Below are 20,545 nucleotides of genomic sequence, written 5' to 3'. Positions count from 1 at the left end.
GAAATTTTAAAAAGCTTATAAACAAATTTTTGAAAATTTGACATGAAAATGATGCCATTGCAAAGGTAAAAAGAAAATGCCCCTGTAAATCACTTCACCTCATGTTAGGAAGGCTAATTTTTGTTCAGAATTTTTTATTATTGATCAGAAGGTGCTCTTTAATTTTTTTTAATTAGGAGGACAAGCGCTCTTGATTACAAGAAAAACACTGCTCTTAAACTGGGTGTGTGACAGGTATGGCTGAGGAATGGGGTTTGGCCGAGGAAACATTTTCAGTCAAAAGATTTTTTTTTTTGCTTTAACCCCAGACTACTACAACAATTATTACAACTTTTGTTTAAAAGAACAATCACACAATACGCTATTTCTTCCATGTTTTAATTTTAATGGTAAAACCTTTGTTTGCAAAAAAAATAAAGAGTTTAACTCTTTAAAATAAAGAGTTTACTGTGGTAGTACTACACTCAACCAACACCAGGGAAGGCAGTTTTTGTCAGAGCCCTTGTTATTCTTCATTTTGACATTAATTTTAATTTTTACACCAGACATATATATCGGTTCAAAATATCGGTTATCGGTCTACTTGATCTGTAATAATCGGTATCGGCATCGGCCTTGAAAAACACATATCGGTCGACCCCTACTTTTAACTCCAACAGGCAATGGCATGAAAAACTAAAACATGACAAAAAAAAGCTACTAACTACTATTTAAAAATTAAATAAAGAAATATTACAAATGAATAATAATACAGAGATGGCACTGAGTCTGCATGAGCCTGGTGTTTACCAGTTATTCTGCAACCTTACGGCCCACCTGAACAGCATCTGCTCCTGACGGATGAGCTTCTTCAAAACATCAGCACTTGACAGGAAGAGGGCTCTCCCGTTCTTTCAATAACATTCTCTGTCTGTTGCTGTTATACTGTGACAAACCCCAGTCCACACCTAAACACACACACACCCCCACTGAGCACCTGAACAAACACTGTTACCTCTGAGCGGCAGTACCGGTGAACCAGGTGGAGTGAAACTCTCTTCAGGTGACAGGTAGAGGTAGCTGATGTTCACTCCCTGCTCAAAGTTGAACGGAGACTTGTACTCCTCTACAAGTTCCTCCATGCTGCCCATGAACAGGAAGCTCTCAGGACACTAAATGACTGCATGTGACCGAGCCTGTTAGGATATCACAGTGCCGATTGTCCTATCTTCTAGCTACGGTTGCAAGTATAAGCGTGTTGCGGATTCTGCAACGACAGCAGCACGTTAATAAGTTACCTCTCCAGAGCGTTCTATTTCCGTCACGAGCCGACACTCCCAGCTGTAATCTCAGCGGTCCTTGTAGGTATTGTTGACAATCCTGTAAAAGTGTTCTTAAAGACTGAAAAAAGCAATCGTCTTCAGCTTCCTGTGCTGGACTAGCTTATGCTCAGCCCCGCCGTCCATTTTATCATCCATGGGAAATGAAGATCCATTTGTCCCCTGGTCACATGACACTGGGGCAAGCCCACGAAACGAAGCTGTAATCTGCGGTGGCCTAGATTACAACGTTAATCCATTACAAAGGGCCTCCACACCGCTTCAGATACACACCGGCTGCACAAACCATTACACACTGAAATGGATTCAGCCAAGCGCAAGACATTCAGAAGTGGTGACATACACTCAGGTGTCTTCAGTACCATTATACTGTAATATTTTACATCCCTGCTGCATTATATTGCAAATATTATAGGTCCTGTCAAATGGTGGAAGATCATGATTTAATGCATAAATATTCTATAAATACATATAATCTATAAATATTGGCTTTATTGCTTCTTAAATACAAAAATCTTTTTTTTTTTAAATAATTGCATGTGTATAGTGGTCAAATGAATCACCAGAGACACCAGAGAGAACTCTAAATGCTCATGTGAGCAACCATAATGGAAAATCTGCATCGCAGTTCATCCACATGAAATAACACACACACATTTTATTTTAAATCAGCATGAACCGTAAACTGTAACTGTAAACTGACTTTTTTTCTTATTATAACATATATCCAAGTGAAATGGCTTCTCGAATAAGAAAAAAAGTAAAACAGACTTGGTTTTGTCCTTCAGGAAATGTTTGGAACGCCAGATCGTCATTTTCTAATTCCTGCAATAGATCTCATGTTAGCAACATGCTAGAGAGATTATTGTCCCACCCCTCGCACCTGTAAACACGACATCAGAGATGTCATTGTGAGGGGGAGGGGACATACATTTTTTTTATTAAAGATTACAAGGGCACATTCATTTAAAAAAAAATGATGTTCATGGATAATTCATTTAAAATATACACCACAAAATTCCATCAAAAAATATGAATCGTCAATTTTGATTTCAAAGAGCCTTTAAAAATAAAATAAAAAACATTTTATAATAATAATTATTATTATAGTAAAATGTTTTATTGTTATTATTAATAATATTTATTATTATTATTATTATTATTAATTTTATTTTTTTCATATTTGATATTTAAGTGTGGATGCTTGCTTATTAAATGAATGAACCCATCTCAAAATAATCTCAATATTCATGATATTGCCAATAACATCAATTGGAATTCCATTTGTTGCCACAAGTGGTGCAGAAACACAAGACATCAGCACATCACTGCACATTCCAATTCATTTCCTCAGGTTTTAAAATGCACACATGCTATGCATGACACACCCTCTACAGAGTTTGTCCCTGAGGAACTGGAATTACACATCACTGTCAGATTACAGTAGCTGTCTTATGTGGGACGGGTCTACTGTCTCCAGTACAGATCAGTGAGAACAGCCAACGACGCAAAGAATCAGGTTATAATGAAAGTCACAGAGACTCTATTCAGCTGTATTCACATGGGCATACAAGAGCCGAGCAGTGACAAACACACATGTGCGCTTGTGTATGTGTGTGCTCGCCAATTAACACTCCAACTATTCATCTCACACGTCTAGTCTAGGATGGCAGAACCTTGACGTCTCCATGCTGCTGCGTGCAGGATAGTACCCGGATATGTGTCTTTCACCAAAGTCCTTGTTGGCTTCCATCCAGACTAGATTGCACAACAAAAGCATGCAGATGTTCAAATAGAGACTTGAATGCAATGCGCAGCCATCGGCAAATTTAATTTATGTTCCTTTGCATCCCAAATCATTTTTCACATAAAACTAATACTATGGATTTTTATTAACATCTCACTTCAGCACCTGTAGGCAAGTTCAGACAAAGCCTTTTTTTCATGAGCTTTGTATTGTGGGGAGAGTTTCACAACATGTGATGAGCTCCCAAAGTAAACCTCCACGTTAGGAGGGACCGGGACTGTCACTGTCTATGGAAAAATAAAGCAAACTGCAGAAATAGAACAGAGAGATTCAATGAAGGAAGATGCCCAACTTCCCATTTTAACAAATGGAATGGAAGTATTGTTTAAAAGAGGAAATAAGCAATAATCACACATTTGTTTTGACTAAATAATCTTTTAAACAACACATATTTACCAGTGACATGCCAACTTCTGCCTTTGGCCCACTAACATTCACATGACCCCACAAGGGCCTTCACAATGTGATCTTCACAATGCCAATAATAGGATGGACATGGAATCCCATGACCTCCTATAGAGTTGGAGAAGCCTTTCAATGGCCTTGAGTCTCTTCAACATCAGGAATCCTTGTGAACTTGATCTTGTATGACTTGCATTTAAACTCAGAGCTCAAGAACATAAAAACCCCAGTAAAGAAACAAAGAGGACATTTGAAGCACCTAACAAACCACAGCATCTAATCAATTACTGGGTTATTCCAAGCGCATTGTGTCCCGTGACTGGGACAAAATGAGAATCATGGGACGGAGTGCGACTCCAGCAGGCTTGATGGACATATACGCTGGGGAATAATGGGCGGGAAATGGAGAAGATCTATCTACCTACCAACACTAGAAAAAGGCAACTTGGTTTCTGGAAACTTGTATATAAGAATTGACAAAAGCATGACTAAAAGGAAAATGGAAGATATTTTAGTGAAACACATTACTGACATGATGTGTGAAAGGCATTTAGCATTTGTCAACACCAAATACTGCAAATATACAATCTTAAGGCTGGCTGTTCAAAATGGTTTGTGTGGTCACATGGCTGAGAGGAGGCTCAGTTTGGAGGGTCACAGAGAGGCCTTAAGTTTCTCCCCTCAGTGCAATGTTACTGTAGTCCACACCTTTACTAGGCCAAAATTCTCAACTATGAAAAATACAATACATAAGACACATCTTAAATTACAACAAAACTGTTCTTCTTGTGTTTCATGATAACTTAATAACTCGCTGATTTAATTACCTAAACCATCTTTTAGAAATGGTAAGAAAAGCAGCTCTACTGCTACATTTAAACACTGTGTAAAATGTGATCCCTGGGACCATGTGAGACTCACACAGATGCTTCTGGACGATCTTGCATAATCATATAACAGTCTAGTGTGTTATTGCACTAAAGAATAACTGGATGATTAGTGAGCTTTTTGTAATATTACAACCACAACAACACATTTTACAATTAATGTAAATATACTGGTTTGTATCGGTGCACTGGTTCAGTGGTCTTAAAGAGCCAAATTCAGGTCCACAGACACACAGGAAAACAAACGACCCTGTTCTATGAATTTCACACACAAAAAAAATCCAATATTAATGTCATGATTTATTCACCCTCACATTGTTCAAAACCCATGACTTTCTTTCTTACATGGAACACAGAAGCAGGATGTTCTTGCTGCTGTTTTCCATGCGGTGAAAGTGAGCAGGGGCTGTCAAAAAGGCACATTTATATGGCAAGTATCACAAACATACTGTACCATAAACATTACAAAAGCCTCACACTAGCTTTGTGTGAGGAAATCACAATTTGAATCTTTATTTTTGGTTGCATTATTCTAAATGTGGAATTATTTCTGTCTATTCTGGTCTGTTTCTCCAACAAAGCTATTGTATCAAGGCTTCAAAGGACTTGGTAATATTCAAGACATATGGACACTTTTAAGGTGGCTTTTCATTTATAAAGCTCTTTATGAAAAAGAGCATCCAGGATGTTCTGCAATTTATGCTACAATATTTCCAGCAGTTAATAAAAAAAAAGTGGTGTTATGTGACATTAATCTTAGCAGACTATTTACGTAATGATACAGTGGCTGTACAGTAACCCTAAGCTGACCAGATCACATCAGAAGGAACGGACCACATTGCCAAAAATCTTACATTATAATGACCAGGTATGATGCATATGATCATGCTAATCACCACAACATAAATTCTCATTCCTGGATTTAAAACTACATATGAATGAAATCACACAAAAGGAAAGAGGTAGAAAGCTACCAAACTTGTGGCTGGCTACTAAATCAAGCTTATGTTCCATAAACTGTATTCTATTTTTAATTTTACGCTTTCCAGGACACGTTGTTATAACTTAAATTAGACGGTTTATCTGCAAGACATTAAAATACAAACTCTTAAAAATTAACATCAATTAATGGAATTGGCACGATTTAAAAACGGAAATAATACAGAGACCTGTTTTTATACAGACAGAGACTCAAAGAGAGGTTTCATTAGAAGCAGTACATTAACAGCAGGTGTTTAATGCTAACATATGGTTCAACGATGCTGCAAATTAAGCCCACTCAAGTTAAATAAATAATTACAGACATTCTTATTGACTAAAACAATAAATACATACATAAAATATTTTGCAGCAGAAACATGAGAGACTATGGTTGGGTTCTGGTACTTTCATATGTTTTAACAGTATTTATGGACACCATATACATTATTAGATAACAAACTCATTACAATGTGCAAAAATGCTCGAACCCGAATAAAATCCCTGCACAAATCTATCCTGACTGACTGTCATATTACCATCAAATTAACAACCACTGTTATTAACAACCACCCTTATTCCAGCTGCTGGCTGGCTGTGCTAACAAACAAGCTAGCTACCTTCTGAAAGTTGAGTTTTGTTGCATTTCTAATCTGTGCCGACATGTCATGTCACGTTCTCAAAAGAATTCAGCTACCTTGATCGGCTTCCTCCATCCTGTCTTTGCGGCTTCTTTATGTTGCGAGTTATTCTGATCCTTGCGGTCCCGCTTTCCCACTTCAATCTTCCAAATTTGAGTTCAAAGCTGCCACCGCAGCTAGGCTGCTGCGCGAGGTGGGGTGGGGTCGTCAGTGACGTCAGGACGCACAGCACGTAGAGATGTAAACAGAGCGAGACGGGCGCGAGGACCCACCCGACGCGTTTTATGAGCTGAAATATTCATTTAGAATCAGCGTTAAACGATAAGTAACTGAACTTAAATAAACTAATCGAAATAATCATTTTATATTTGACAGTTTCATTAAAATCAACCGGCTAATTTAAAAATTACTTTTTACGCCGTGCTCAGGGTAGGTTATAAAAGAAATATTGCTCTCTGTGTTGACATAAATAATAAGAAATGTAATGCACGTAGCCTATAATTACAATAGCTAAATGTTAGAATTTATTATAACAAATTTAAATAGACAAATATCGCAAAAAAAAACAAAAAAAAAAACCTAGAGACATACGAAATTGCTTGTGTTAGAAAAGAAAATGGACAATGAAGAAGCCGGAACTAATATTAAATTGCTTTCTTTTAATAAACATTTTACCTTTCTAATTTCGACAAAAGGATACCAGCAGAGCTATTTATGGGGATAAGCCTGGTCCTTCACGTTCACAGGGTGGGCTTAAAAGTTCCTACTTTACCTACAGTATATTAGTATAATATTCGTTACTTACAGTATATATAGAGTAATATTCGTTTTGTGTTTTGGGACGTTTCTTGAACCTCCACAGGGACTAGCTACATGCTATTCGACAATTCGACCAAAACTATAAAAATGTTTTCAGCATTAGCATTATGCTGAAAGAACAGCTGTTTTCATCTATTCTATTTGTCAAAATAATACTAGTAGTTTAAACTCAATTGTGTGTGGTTTTCAACTTGATTCCCTTCATCAGTAATAAAATCCAAGGTGATCGGAAAAAGTGCAATGAACGTATCTCTGGAGCATGTACCTAGATCCACACTGATTTACTTAATGCAAGTTTTTAATGCAGCAATTAATTAAGGCAACTGTATAATTAAACTTGACACTTACTTAAAGTTTCCAGTTTTCTGGATTTACTTAGCCTATTTACATTAGGATTTGTCAAAAAGATGAATACATCTAATTACATATATGTATCTATGCATGTATAAAAACCATTACGCCTATGGGATGTCCCCACTTTTCACAAAAACAAACCTGTGTGTGTGTGTGTGTGTGTGTGTTTGACAGAAGAAATGAAGTCAGGTGTGGAACAATGTGAGGGTCTCTAAAAAACTCTAACACTCATTTATCTGATCAAAATACAGTAAAAACAGTAATAATGTTAAATATTATTAGAATTTAAATAAATTATTACCAAGGTTGAAATGTTGGGCTGCTTAATATTTTTGTGGAAACCATTATCTTTTTTTCCATGATTCTTTGATGAATAGAAAGTTCAAAAGCACTGCGTTTATTTTAAATAGTTGTTGTTGTTTTTTTGCAACAATAATACATCAAATTCTAAATGAATTGATAAATATAATGGATGACTGAATGGTAGTGTAATATATGCATGTGCGCACACAGCCAGCAAGCACAGAACAAGACAGAGAAAAGAATGACAAGTATGAAAAAAAGATTCCTGTGCTACTTCAACTTCACATGAAGACAGAAATGACCAAAGCCATCACAAATCTACCATTCCACTTTGAGTTCTGTTTTAAGTTAACTTAGATCAAAAAGATAACTATAATAACATGCAGACTGGAGTTTAAACACTACAGCGCACCAACAAACACCAGGAGTGGAAATTTCCACCAATGAGATCAAAAGAATCCTATGCAAGCTTTTGGCAGTCATGTAAACTTTCAATCTTGAGTTGCTGAATATTCCACCAAACTGAGTCAAGCAAAATGCGCAATGTTCACATCCACAATCATGTGGGGGGGGGAATAAAAAACAATGGCTATAGAGGATTTGAATGCAGCTTCCTCATTCCTCCCTGTAGTTCTGTTAGGAAAATAAAAAAAGTTGAAAGACTATGTTGCCATGACAGCAAAAAGAGAACAAAATGCAGATCTACCTGTGCAAACATGAACAACTGATGACTGCTGAGGCAACAATTAAAATCGTATACTGAATTTCACACTGTTAGAGCAGATGTCCTAATCCACAGGTTTGTCCATCACTAGAAAAGGACATAAGGCTACACCCATAGCTTTTACTTATGTGTGAAAGGTCTCTCATTGATGACTCACTCACTGATGCAATAGAACTAAATCACTTTGCAGATCAGACAATTCACAATTCTTGCCACTTGATCCAGAGTAATATCATAAATACAGTATACCTAGACTAAGTAAACAAACAAACGGTAGGCCTATCTCAGATTTTGTCCCACAATCTGCTTGTCAGATCGCACAATGGCCCATGGGTACCAGCTGCAGAGAGACTTGGGCACGCAGAAAAGAGGAATGAGCAGATGGCGGCCCTGCGTGAGAAAGATGAGGGGAGGGGAACAGAAGATTCAGACAGCAAGGCTCTGGCTCCAGGGGAGGCTGCTCATCGACTCACTGCAGCCCAGGAGGGACGAGAGTGAACAGGCTGCTCAGATGCAGGGAGCTGGGTGGAGACGAGATGACCAGGATGAAGATAGGATGGTCAGGAGGTCAGAAAGGACTACGAAAACAAGCACGGTGTGACATTCAGTGGCGTCAATGGTATTTCTCCAAGACGTAAACACAAATGTCTGCCAAAAGACTGTATCTACCAGGCCTTTATGAATAGGCATATATATATATATATATATATATATACACACACACACACACACACACACGCACACATACCTACATTATAAATACAAATCAAAAGACAATTCAATAAAAACAAGTGACCGTAAATCAGTAAAACTATTTTATTCAAGCCAACACAATAATGTATTTGTCCACAAAAAAATACATCATTCAAATTAAAACAAGATTTGGTATTAAAAATTTCTAGTTTTTTGTTAAAATTGTTAAAATAAACGAATGAATATATATATATATATATATATATATATATATATATAGTGGTGACTCAAGACATTGATATCAAGAAACCAATCCATCCATCTCCGTCACCACCTGTAAAACACACCGATAGGATGGTCAGGAGGTCAGAAAGGACTACGAAAACAAGCACGGTGTGACATTCAGTGGCGTCAATGGTATTTCTCCAAGACGTAAACACAAATGTCTGCCAAAAGACTGTATCTACCAGGCCTTTATTATATAGTTAAACAAAGGCAGTGTTTTAAAATTTAACATTGTTTTTAGCTAAATTAACAGACTTGTGATCATCCTCACATGAACTAGATTTGAGAAACACTTTGTATTATTTTTGAATTACAGAATTTATATATGCATGGCCTGAGACGCTGGGAAAGGCTCCAGCTCAATAGGATCTCATGGCCACGACATATTATCACGTTCCCACTAATTAATATCTCGTGGCCACGACAAAACTAAACCAAAAAGACTCAAGCTTCATTTTTTTTTAAACTTAACAGTTAGTCATTTCTTAATTTATGCCAGGAGTCAGTGGTGTAACTTAGTAATGACGGGCCCCAGTGCAGGCTATTACAACGGGCTCCCTGGGATGCACGGTTATGAAGCACATACAAACACACAGCGCTCGTGTCTAGAAGGGAACCCATATAAGCAAATTTGTGCCTAACCTACTTAATTTAGACCAACTAAAATCAGTATCTAAATAAATATAATAAATAATTCACATATCAGACAAAATTGCATTGCAACAATTCCTTTAAATTTTAAGGTATTTAGAGCAGAGCAACATAAAAATCAGAAAAAATATAATCGGGCTTCAAGACAAGACGGCAAGCGCATCCTCTGTTTTCCTATTTATTTTATAAAAGCACAACGTTTGTTGATATTGTGAATGCACACATAAAAGTAGACCCTTTACATTTCCGAATGTACTACTCTTACCTTTATGAGCAAAAATTACGGCGTATTTTAAGTTGTTTCAACTATCAAGAAAAAAAATGCGAGTGAGTGATGGCGCTGGCGCCTCCATGTCCTGCAAAGCGCCTTCAGCTTCCACTCTTCACACAAACGATCAGATATGCGCCTAATAGCGCACACTACACGAGGGTGGATTAGAACCCAGAACCTCGGAAATGCGTGACAAAAGTACTACCGTTCTACCATACCAAAAGCATCTCGGTGCTAATTGTGTTTTATTATTAATACGTTTATTATTAATTTATATTAATATAGTCGCTTGCAATGTGGGCAGGGCCTCAGAAACCTGAAGCGCAAAGGGAAAAACATATTGCAAGCTCAAACTTGACTGAAACGCAAAATAAAAGCAGTGTTGCAAATAAATTACTAGATATGGCCATGGAAAATATGTACTGCAAAATCATTGCTTTTGTGCGGTTTCATTTATATTTTGCAATTCTTTATTTTTGTTTGCAAAACTTCTTTTTTTCTCACAATACTTCATTTTCTTTTGCAAATCTTTATTTTTGTTTGCAAAAAACACATTTATTTTTTCTCAAAAATTTTATTTTCGTTTGCAAAACTTTATTTTCTTTTGCAAAACTTTATTATTTTGCATATATATGTGGCATTTTATTGACTCCATAGTCCCAACCATCACAACTCTAGCCACAAACACGTCTTTAATGTCACGCACAGCGGAAGGCGTGAAAGGGATACAATGACATATTGGTTCGAGACGTGTAGTTCTATAGATGAAAAAGCATGCGGAAAATGGGTGCAGTCACCGACACAAAAGACCCCTGGCTGTTCGGCGTCACCCCCAACATCCTTTAACACGGGCCCACCCTCCTCCCGCTGACCGAGATGCATTGTGGGGGAAGACGTTGCCATTCGACCTCTGCGGGGCCTGCGCGGACGCAGGCAGAACCCTGAAATTAATTATGCCTTTAAAACCCCTATTTATTTCCGCATAACCTACATACTCTCACCAGGAGGCTGGAGCGCGGAAAAACGGCTCGTTTCATGCGGAATACTTTATTTAAGAGAGCCGCGATCGGATTTTTGTTTTATTGAGAAAGTGTAGATTGTAATTTATTTCAAGAAAATGTCCGGAGAGCGAAACCGCAGGTCGCTGGCTTTCCGAGGAGGTGGATTAGCCGTCACCGGTGCCAGCGCCGTCGGAGCAGGCAGCAACGGCAACAGCTGTGAGGCCCCGGCCTGTCAAGACCGACATTTGAACGGGAACAGGCCAGATCAAGAGGACGACGGTGATTTGGGGGCGAAAGGACCATCGCTGGGGAAAGTCGAGGGCGGGGAGTCCGTGAGCGACAGCACGGAGCCGGAGGCAGAGGAGGACGAGGACCCGGAAGGGGGCAGTTGGACAGCGGGGAAAGATCATGACAGAGGCGTATTAAACAGCATAATGGTGAAAACCGAGGGCTGTAAGTGGGCGACCGGCAACGGCGTGAACCGCGAGGACTGTAGCGCGGGAGAGGCGGAGGAAGCGGCCGCTAGAAAGCCGCTGCTGGAGATGAGACCTCAGACGCTGCTGCTGCAGAAACACTCGCTCTTCCAAACCTCCTGGCTGCAGGAGTTTCCCTGGCTCAAATTCAGCCAGGAAACAGGGCTGATGTCTTGTTCCTGGTGCCATAACATCGCCACCAACAACAGCGACGAGCTGGTAAAAGGCCGCCGGAATTACAAGCGGGCCTTGCTGCTGAGACATCACCTGTCCTCGGAGCACGGCAGGAATGACCCGACCAGACAGGTACGTCCACAATGCGGTATAATGACATTAGGAAAGGCGACGGAGCCGACCTGGGCTGTGCTGTTCGGTCTTTAATTAACAATTGTCGATGTTTTTCCGGCTATATTGCAGCGGGAATGCTGTTTTTAAAGCTGTTTAGCGAGCTTACAGGTATGTTAGCAGGTTAGCATATGTGAGCTAACTGGATCAGCGCTGTCAGTTGGTGAGATGAGCCTCGACTGGGAGATTTAAAGCATAACATTTATTTTCTGTTTTTTTACGCTCATTTGAAACCTTAAAGAAACTAGACCGCCGATTATAGATGTGTTATCGCGTTTTATATTATAACATTTTTTATTTACATGCTTTTGTAGGATGATCTATCAGATAATCATTATTAAACAGACCAAAAGTACCATAAAGGCTGTGGCTCAAAATGTATGTCCTCGTTTGCCTGACTGTTTCCTGCATTGCGCTGTAATTATCAACCCTGGTTGTCTTGGTTACTAAACTGATTGCTGCACACAATGGCAAGGGTTTGACCCTGCTACCTTTGGGGAGCCGCACCCCTTCCCAACCCCCCTCGCTGTAAAAAGTGACCTCTGGCACATCTCACCCTCCCCTTTTAGGGCACCTAAATTAGAGGCCTTGTGTTAGGTGACTCCCCAAGATCCATAGATAATGTGTGTCACTTGCTATGTTGGGTCAGAGTGAATCATGTCGCCTGTAATGACAGCAATGCCTGATATGTGCAGGCCACTGCAGAGAGCAGAATAAGATTAGGCTAGAATAAATCATATCATATCAGCAGCTGAGAAACACCTTTGTGATTATAATGCACTGTAATAGGGAAATTTAATTGATATTTGATACTTCTGCATTCTGTATCCAACGGAACTGTACAATTCCTAGACATGTCATTTAAGATAAATAGTTATTGATTGATTTTTTTGTTTTTATGCTTTTGATTCCCCGTCCATTATCAAGCCACAAAATGATTGATTCATGTACTAAATCCTATCTGTTGCTGCCCAGATGATGTTGTGTTACTGGTTTGCCAGTAAAATCCCTTAGGATTGTGTGGTATGATAATGTCCAGTCAGTCTAATCAGGGTGACACAAAGTGTTCCTCTAACTCAATTTATACCCCTCACTAATTAGGAAGGAAACGAGGAGGAGATTACTGCCGCCTCCCTAGCAACAGAGGGGTTAAGAAGACGCTAGAAGATCTGTTACGCTTTCCTGTTTAATCACTTTCCTCTGTCAATCAACCTTTTTACAAAATCTTGCTTTTTTTGTATAACTGTATGTTATGTAATTTGTGGAGTAAATGTGCTACTGTAAATACTCTTCAAAATAAAGGCTCCAAAAGGGGGTTGTCACAATGATGCCATAGAGGAACCATTTTGGGTTTCCTAAAAAATCTTTCAGTGAAAATAACTATTTTTTTTTTCATAGTGAAGAATATTTGAATACTCTGAAGAATCTTTTCCCACTGTAAAGAATCTTTTGGTTCCATGCAGTGTAGGTTCCTTAATGGCATGGATGGTTCCATGAAGATCCTTTAACATCCATGGAACCTTTTCAATGCTGAATCTTCATATTGGAAAAGTTTCTTTAAATTATTAAAATGTTCTTCACACTAAGAACAAAAATGGTTCTTTTAAAACTGATCACTGAAAGATTCTTTTAGGAACTAAAGCGGGTTTCTATGGTAGATTGTGTTGGACCTATATGTATAGGAAAAGATGAAACAAAGTTTCGGTGAAATCACCGTCAGACAGCCGTTATAAACATGAATTAAAACCAAGAAGAACAAAGAGAGAAGCTGATGGAGATGTTAACATTTGCAGTATAGTAAAATATAATGTTTTTGGGTGAACTAAACCTTTAATATACTATCTGATGACTTTTTCACATTCTAATTTTACTTATGCATTTAATTCTTTTTTAATTCTTTTTACAAGTCAACTTTCAATGTATTTATTTGTGCAAGTTAACATTCAATAGTTTTTTTGTGGATTTTAGCAATCAACATACTGTATATTTGTGACTGACATGTTGGATGGGTGAGTAAGGTGGAGGGGGTTGAAAAAACAACATTTCTAAAATGGAGAGTGCTATTTTAGAGAGGTAAAAATAATAAAAAAGTATGAATAAATAAAGAAAAATGGATTTATGTTAATCCCTGTAACTGTTGCACTATGAATTGCTGTGTTTTATATTGCTTGTCATTGTAAACGCTAATAAAAGTGTCTTAAATGATCACACAACACCTTGATGTGTTATGCTTATTTCAGTTTTTCTAGTAATAAAGTAGCTATATGGGCTGTTTAAGTCTTAAAATGTAATTAAAATAAAACAAAAATTAAATCCAATGAATAATCCCATGACGAGAACCCCTAAAGGGTTCTATATAGAACCTTTTTCCAGGCTACAAAGAACCCTAAAGGGTTCTTTTGATTGAACCCTTAAAAAGGGTTCTATATGGAACCTTTTAGGGGTTCCATATATGAAGCGCCTGATAGAACCTTTTAAGGTTCTATATAGAACCTTTTCTTCTAAGAGTGCATCACTGCGAAAACCCCCTTTTGGAACCTTTATTTTTATGAATATGGATTTTAAAGGTTCTTGATGGAATCATCGATGCCAATAAAGAATCATTATATTTAAGAGTGATTTTGTCATTGACATCTCAGGAATAAGAGTAGTAGACATGGAGATCACAAGACTATGTAAGTATAGTATCTGTCTTAAAGTAGCCTAATTGGGCGAAACATAAGGACGTCTGCTGTCTAGTAAAGAAAGGCTGTTCTGATAGGCCACATCCTCCATTAGCCAATTTCATAATTGTGATCTATTATGTTCTTCAGTGCAGCAACTGTCTGTCGTAATGGGCTAAATTTCTTCACTGGTCCATATCAAACTGCTGTAATTGAATTACCCCTAAAGAAGGGTATCTGGGTTGCCTCACTCTCCAGACTAGACTTCACCCTCAAAGTATTTGCCCTCTATTCCCATTATTAGTGAGCTGCAATGAAGACGAGGGTCTCCACCCATGTACTGTCTGCCGCTGTGAGATATGTGTGTATTGGGGGAGGGGAGGGGGCGGTTGTGTTGGTGCTGGTGGGGGAGAATTCCCTGGAATTTTGTATCGATGAGCCCTGCTCTTTGTTGGGAGGCCCAGATCCTGGCATTCCCCTCCCACACCTTGGGTCAAGCACACTGCTGCATTGTTCATGCATCTGGATGAGGGGACCAGGCACTGGCCTCAGGGGCTGGGATGGCTCAGGAAGACTATGAGCAAGGAAAACAAAACCGCTGTCCCTGTTGTCTGAGGCACAATGTTCCCCTAACGTTCCACTTGTGTAGTGTATTCTCACTGTGGCCCTGGTAGGTGATAAAGGCACGGCTCTCTGTTGCTGAAGGCTATGTGTTTAAATTTTGGGGAGCTATTGTTGGTTTACGGTGAATGGAACATGTTGGAAGTGTACAATAGAAAAATGGGTGTTGGCAACTCATCGCCCGAAGAGCTTTAGGTGACTGTTCAACTGCAGCGCAGGAGAAGGGCAGCGGTATTGGTGGTGGTTGTATAATGTTCCCGTTTCGCATCAAAATGAAAGTCTGGGGTGGGAAACCAGAGAGAGAAACCACAGCAAGTTTCGTTTATAACACGTTTTTATCAGAAAACACCCCGTTTCCTATTTTCTTTGATGTGTCACATTCTGAATGATGCATTTTTTTCCGTCTATATACACTACTATTCAAAGGTTTGGGGTCGGTAAAATTTGTTAAATGTTTTTGAAGGAAGTCTTTGTGTATTTGTTTAATTAAAAGTACAGTAAAACAGTAATATTGTGAAAAATTACAATTCAAAATAACTGTTTTCTATTTCAATTTCTATTTTAATATATTTTAAAATGTAATTTTTTCTTATGATGGAAAAGCTGAATTTTCAGCATCATTACCCCTGTCTTCAGTGTCACATGATCCTTCAGAAATCATTCTAATATGCTGATTTGCAGCTCAAGAAACATTTTTTATTATTATTATTTATATCATTGTTGAAAACAGTTGTGCTGCTTCATATTTTTGTGGAAACCGTGATGCATATTTTTTCCAGATTTTTTGATGAATTAAAAAGTTAAAAAGAACAGCATTTATTTGAAATGAAAATCTTTTGAAACATTCTAAATTGTCTTTAGTGTCACTTTTAAAGAACTGAATGCATTCTTTCTAAATAAAAGTATTCAGTTATTTTTTTTTTTTTTATCTTACTAATCCCAAACTTTTGAACAGTAGTGTAAATGAAATCCAAACATGTCAGGGTTTTGTGAGTAAAAAAAAAATTGTCTGAGAAACACAATTAGCATCAACCATATGAGATCATAATTTTGGCATTTAAAGATATTGTAAAAGTAATGTCTTTTCCTTTCGGTGTTTGGTTGTACAGTTTTTACAGGCAAAATGGCTTACAAAAAGAGGGCAAAAATGACCCAGCAGCACAACTGTAGACAATAACAACAACAAACATTCAATTAAGAAAAAGACCATGCCAAATGTCAAACTGTCACCACAGACTCATTTTGACAGGGTTTAATGGAGGAAATCTTCGAAAAGCATCTGTTCTCTTGCATATGTTACACGTGGCACATCTGGAGAAAGGATGAACTGAGTGTATATGAGAGAAGAACGAAAGTAGCATGTCCTGACACCCGCTTTTTACTGCCACCTCATCTGTCCTCTCTTCATAGCTTGGCTTGGTCCACAGTCAGGCTCTCTGTGGATAGATAGAGGCGAACAATAGTGGGGACATTGTGACACCAAAAACAGACGTTCTTTCTCGTCTAACACCCCCGTTCCTCCACCTCATCCTCATTCTTCAAACCTTCTCTTCACTAGATCTGTCTTAACTCAACAGTGCTGCCATTTAGGCTACATTTTATTTTCTTTGAAATTTCTATCAAAATTTACACATTAAAATCCTTTGCTCACCCTCATGTCTTTTCAAAGACCTAATACCAAAGTGTAACCCAAAAGGAGATTTTGAAGAGTTTCTCTTTTTACTACAGCTCTCATTCATGCTTGTCATGTCTCTTTTATCTAAGAAACACACAAAAAGCGGTTTTTAAACAGGTTTCCCAAACACGCCCATGTCAGCCATTGTTTGTCAAACAGATAGTCCTATACCAAACTCGTATCATCAGTTGAGTCAGTGTTCCTAGATGGGATGCTTAAACAGAAATGTTATGAAAGTGCCACTGAGCCACAGTGTTTACACAAAAAAATTGCACACTCGAACTTTAAATTTCAGTATTTTCCTCACACACAGCTATAATATGACTTCAGAAGACTTGGAATACCCTGCAAATCATGTGGACTACTTTTAAGGTGCTTTTTTGTCATTTTGACAGTTGGTTCAGTAAGGTGTGGGTTCAGTAAGATATTTATTAAACAAAAATTAATACTTTTTTCCTCAAGGACACATTAAACTGATCAAAAGTTACAGTAAAGACATTCCTAATCTTACAAAAGATTGCTATTTCAAATAAATGCTTTTGTATTACTTTATCAAATAATCATGAAAAAAATGTATCACAGTTTCTATAAAAATATTAAGCAGCTAAACTGTTTTCAACATTGACAATAATAAAAGACTGGAGTAATGATGCTGAAAATTCAGCTTTGCCATCACAGGCATAAATCGTGTATTAAAATAAATTACAATAGAATTTTAGTTTGTAATAATATTTCACAGTATTACTGTTTTACTGTATTTTTATATTTAATCAAATAAATGCAGCCTCTTTATCAAATTGCAAAGAGCAGCATTAACATTCTTCAAAATATATTTTTTTGTGTGTGTTCAAATGAGTCATACAGGCTTTAAACAACATGACAGTGAGTAAAGGATGACAGGATTTTATTCCAGCTCTGGCTTTGTAATTCCAGCTGTGTTTTGCAACCTTCACCAGTAAGTGTGCTAGGGAATTGTAAGTGCTTTTTTCACAAAGCTTCAGTGTAGCACTAAAGCAGCAATAGTGAAAAAAAAATGTATCACAGTTTCTATAAAAATATTAAGCAGCTAAACTGTTTTCAACATTGACAATAATAAGAAGTGTTTCTTGAGCAGCAAATCAGCATATTAGAATGATTTCTGAAGGATTGTGTCAACACTGAAGACTGGAGTAATGATGCTGAAAATTCAGCTTTGCCATCACAGGCATAAATCGTGTATTAAAATAAATTACAATAGAATTTTAGTTTGTAATAATATTTCACAGTATTACTGTTTTACTGTATTTTTATATTTAATCAAATAAATGCAGCCTCTTTATCAAATTGCAAAGAGCAGCATTAACATTCTTCAAAATATATTTTTTTGTGTGTGTTCAAATGAGTCATACAGGCTTTAAACAACATGACAGTGAGTAAAGGATGACAGGATTTTATTCCAGCTCTGGCTTTGTAATTCCAGCTGTGTTTTGCAACCTTCACCAGTAAGTGTGCTAGGGAATTGTAAGTGCTTTTTTCACAAAGCTTCAGTGTAGCACTAAAGCAGCAATAGTGAACAATGAGCCTGGAGGAAAGGACTGGCATTGTGTGGAGAAATGGGGTTGCGTTCTCTCTCCCTCTCCCTCTTGACTACTGGTTGGGCCTGCTGTAGCTGGATCAGGCTACAGTAATAACCCCATCTACCAGGACAAGCCCAGCAGTGTGGAGGAGGGGGGCTGGGAAGGCCTCCGCTCTGAGAAATAGATTTAATCTGAATTACTCCAGCAAAAAATACAGCTGTGTGGTAGGACGGGAAAAAATGTAGGGTGGTATAAATTTCTGCATGGATTAGGACATCTGCTTTGCAATCCAGAAATATGTTGTGTAGATTCACTCCCATTGGTAGGTACCAGCCGGTTCTCTCTCTTTCTCTCTCTCTCTTAATTGTGAGAGCAGATGATGGAGATTTATGGTGGGATGGGATAATGGCCAAATATTTCTCATCTTAAAGAGCATTAACAAGGGCACAGAGCTCACGTCCTGGGGGTGGGGGTTTACCACCGCTGTAGTTCCCACAGTACTGCAGCTTTTGAGCCTGTTCAACCAGTTCTCTAGTTGGAGTTGTCACCTTACACCTGCCCTTCACCTTATGTTTACACTGTAGACTAATGCTGATCGTCATTTTTATTTGTTGTCAATCCACTAGGAGATGGAAAGGCCAGAGGATGCGGAGAGCCTGGAGGTGGAGGACTATAGAAACAAGCCCAATGAGAACTCCTACTGCTACCAGCTGCTACAGGAGCTGGACAAACAGCGCAAGAGTGGTATCCTCTGCGACGTCAACATCCTAGTGGGCGACCAGGTGTTCAAGGCGCACAAGAACATCCTCGTTGCTGGGAGCCACTACTTCAAGACCCTCTACTGCCTGACGAAGAGTGAGAACTGCGACCAAACTACCATCACGCACTTGGACGTGGCGGCCGTACAGGGCTTCTCAGTCATCCTGGACTTCCTGTACTCCGGCAACCTCTTGCTCACCAGCCAGAATGCCATCGAGGTGATGTCCGTGGCGAGTTACCTCCAGATGACCGAAGTGGTCCAGTCCTGTCGCGCCTTCATCAAAGATGCTCTTAACATCAGCATCAAGCAGGAAGCCCCTGATTCTGTGGTGGTTGACTACAACAAGCGGCGGACGGTGGCGAAAGATTGCCAGAGTGCCGACAAGAAGCCCAGCAACTTCTGGGCCACCAGCATCCTGTCCAAGCTGTCCATCAAGGCCAGTGGGCAAGTGAAGGATGAACCCAGCGACGTGGAGGTGTCCGGGGGAGAAGGCTGTGCTTTGGGAAGTTCCGGTTGGGGCGGAGAGAACTCGTCAGAGTCTACGGAGACGCAGCCACAGGGTCCGGGGCCGGTGTTCGTCTGGAACGAGCCGCACCCCGGCACTGGGGTTGCCGTCAAGAGAGAGGTGCATCCTGAGCCGGGCAGCGGAAGGGGGAAAAAACAGGCTGCCAAGCGCTTTGTCTACAATATCCCACCTGAGCCGGAAGACGGTTTTGACGAGGGCATGTTCATCCAACCATCTGCCTCCTACACCAGAGAGGACTTCCCTTACCTCTCACTGAATGCCGGTACGTTACCCATCATGCCTTTCTCTCCTGTTCAGGTACCATAATGGCTTTTCAAACGAAGTCCAATTCAAATGGTCACAACTAGGGCTGCACGATATATCGAAATTATCGAAATATCGCAAATGTAAACAGGGTTCCCACGCTTCTTGAAAGTACTTGAAAGTGCTTGAATTTCAGAGACATGGATTCAAGGCCTGGAAAGTACTTGAAAACAAACATAGGTCCTTGAAAGTGCTTGAATTAAATTTGAAATAAATTTTGTTTATGGCGCCATTTAAAAATTGTCCTATATGTTCTGTCAAAGACAGAACAAGCGGCACTAATGATTGGGGGTGGAGATAGGGGAGCGCGAAAAAAAAAACTTGTGTGTGTTGATGCGCGGACTGTTTTCTTAAGCCCGCTCCCGCTGAATTTCTGACCATTACCGCCCACTCCCGCAACGTGAGTATCACGCTCCCGCAAACATTCTTATTGTATATATTTCATCAACGAAAATAGTTCCAAATATAGTAACAGCTGAGCCGCTGCG

General features: G+C 39.0%; 2 protein-coding genes across 5 annotated transcripts in view; one reads left to right on the top strand and one right to left on the bottom strand.

The window, feature by feature from the left end:
- LOC107696216 (tumor protein D52-like) overlaps nt 1–6,286 on the bottom strand; it is a 20,413-nt gene extending 14,127 nt beyond the window's left edge. For 3 of the 4 annotated variants that reach the window (XM_016496466.1, XM_016496467.1, XM_016496468.1), the window contains exon 1: nt 995–1,255. In XM_016496466.1, the coding sequence (XP_016351952.1) occupies nt 995–1,130 (136 nt within the window). In that variant the 5' untranslated portion in view covers nt 1,131–1,255. Of the gene's footprint in view, nt 1–994; nt 1,256–6,090 lie in introns of those variants that run through there. The other variant, XM_016496469.1, reaches the window with a different exon arrangement.
- Nucleotides 6,287–10,808: 4,522 nt separating this feature from the next.
- LOC107696215 (zinc finger and BTB domain-containing protein 10-like) overlaps nt 10,809–20,545 on the top strand; it is a 22,671-nt gene continuing 12,934 nt past the window's right edge. Inside the window, exons 1-2 of the mRNA XM_016496465.1 lie at nt 10,809–11,914; nt 19,095–20,016. Coding sequence (XP_016351951.1) covers nt 11,252–11,914; nt 19,095–20,016 — 1,585 coding nt within the window. The 5' untranslated portion in view covers nt 10,809–11,251. The remainder of the gene's footprint in view (nt 11,915–19,094; nt 20,017–20,545) is intronic.

The sequence above is a fragment of the Sinocyclocheilus anshuiensis genome, unplaced genomic scaffold (genome assembly GCF_001515605.1).
Source record: "Sinocyclocheilus anshuiensis isolate Anshui unplaced genomic scaffold, SAMN03320099.WGS_v1.1 scaffold734, whole genome shotgun sequence".
NCBI lineage: Eukaryota > Metazoa > Chordata > Actinopteri > Cypriniformes > Cyprinidae > Sinocyclocheilus > Sinocyclocheilus anshuiensis.
This window is presented reverse-complemented; position numbering and strand designations above follow the sequence as displayed.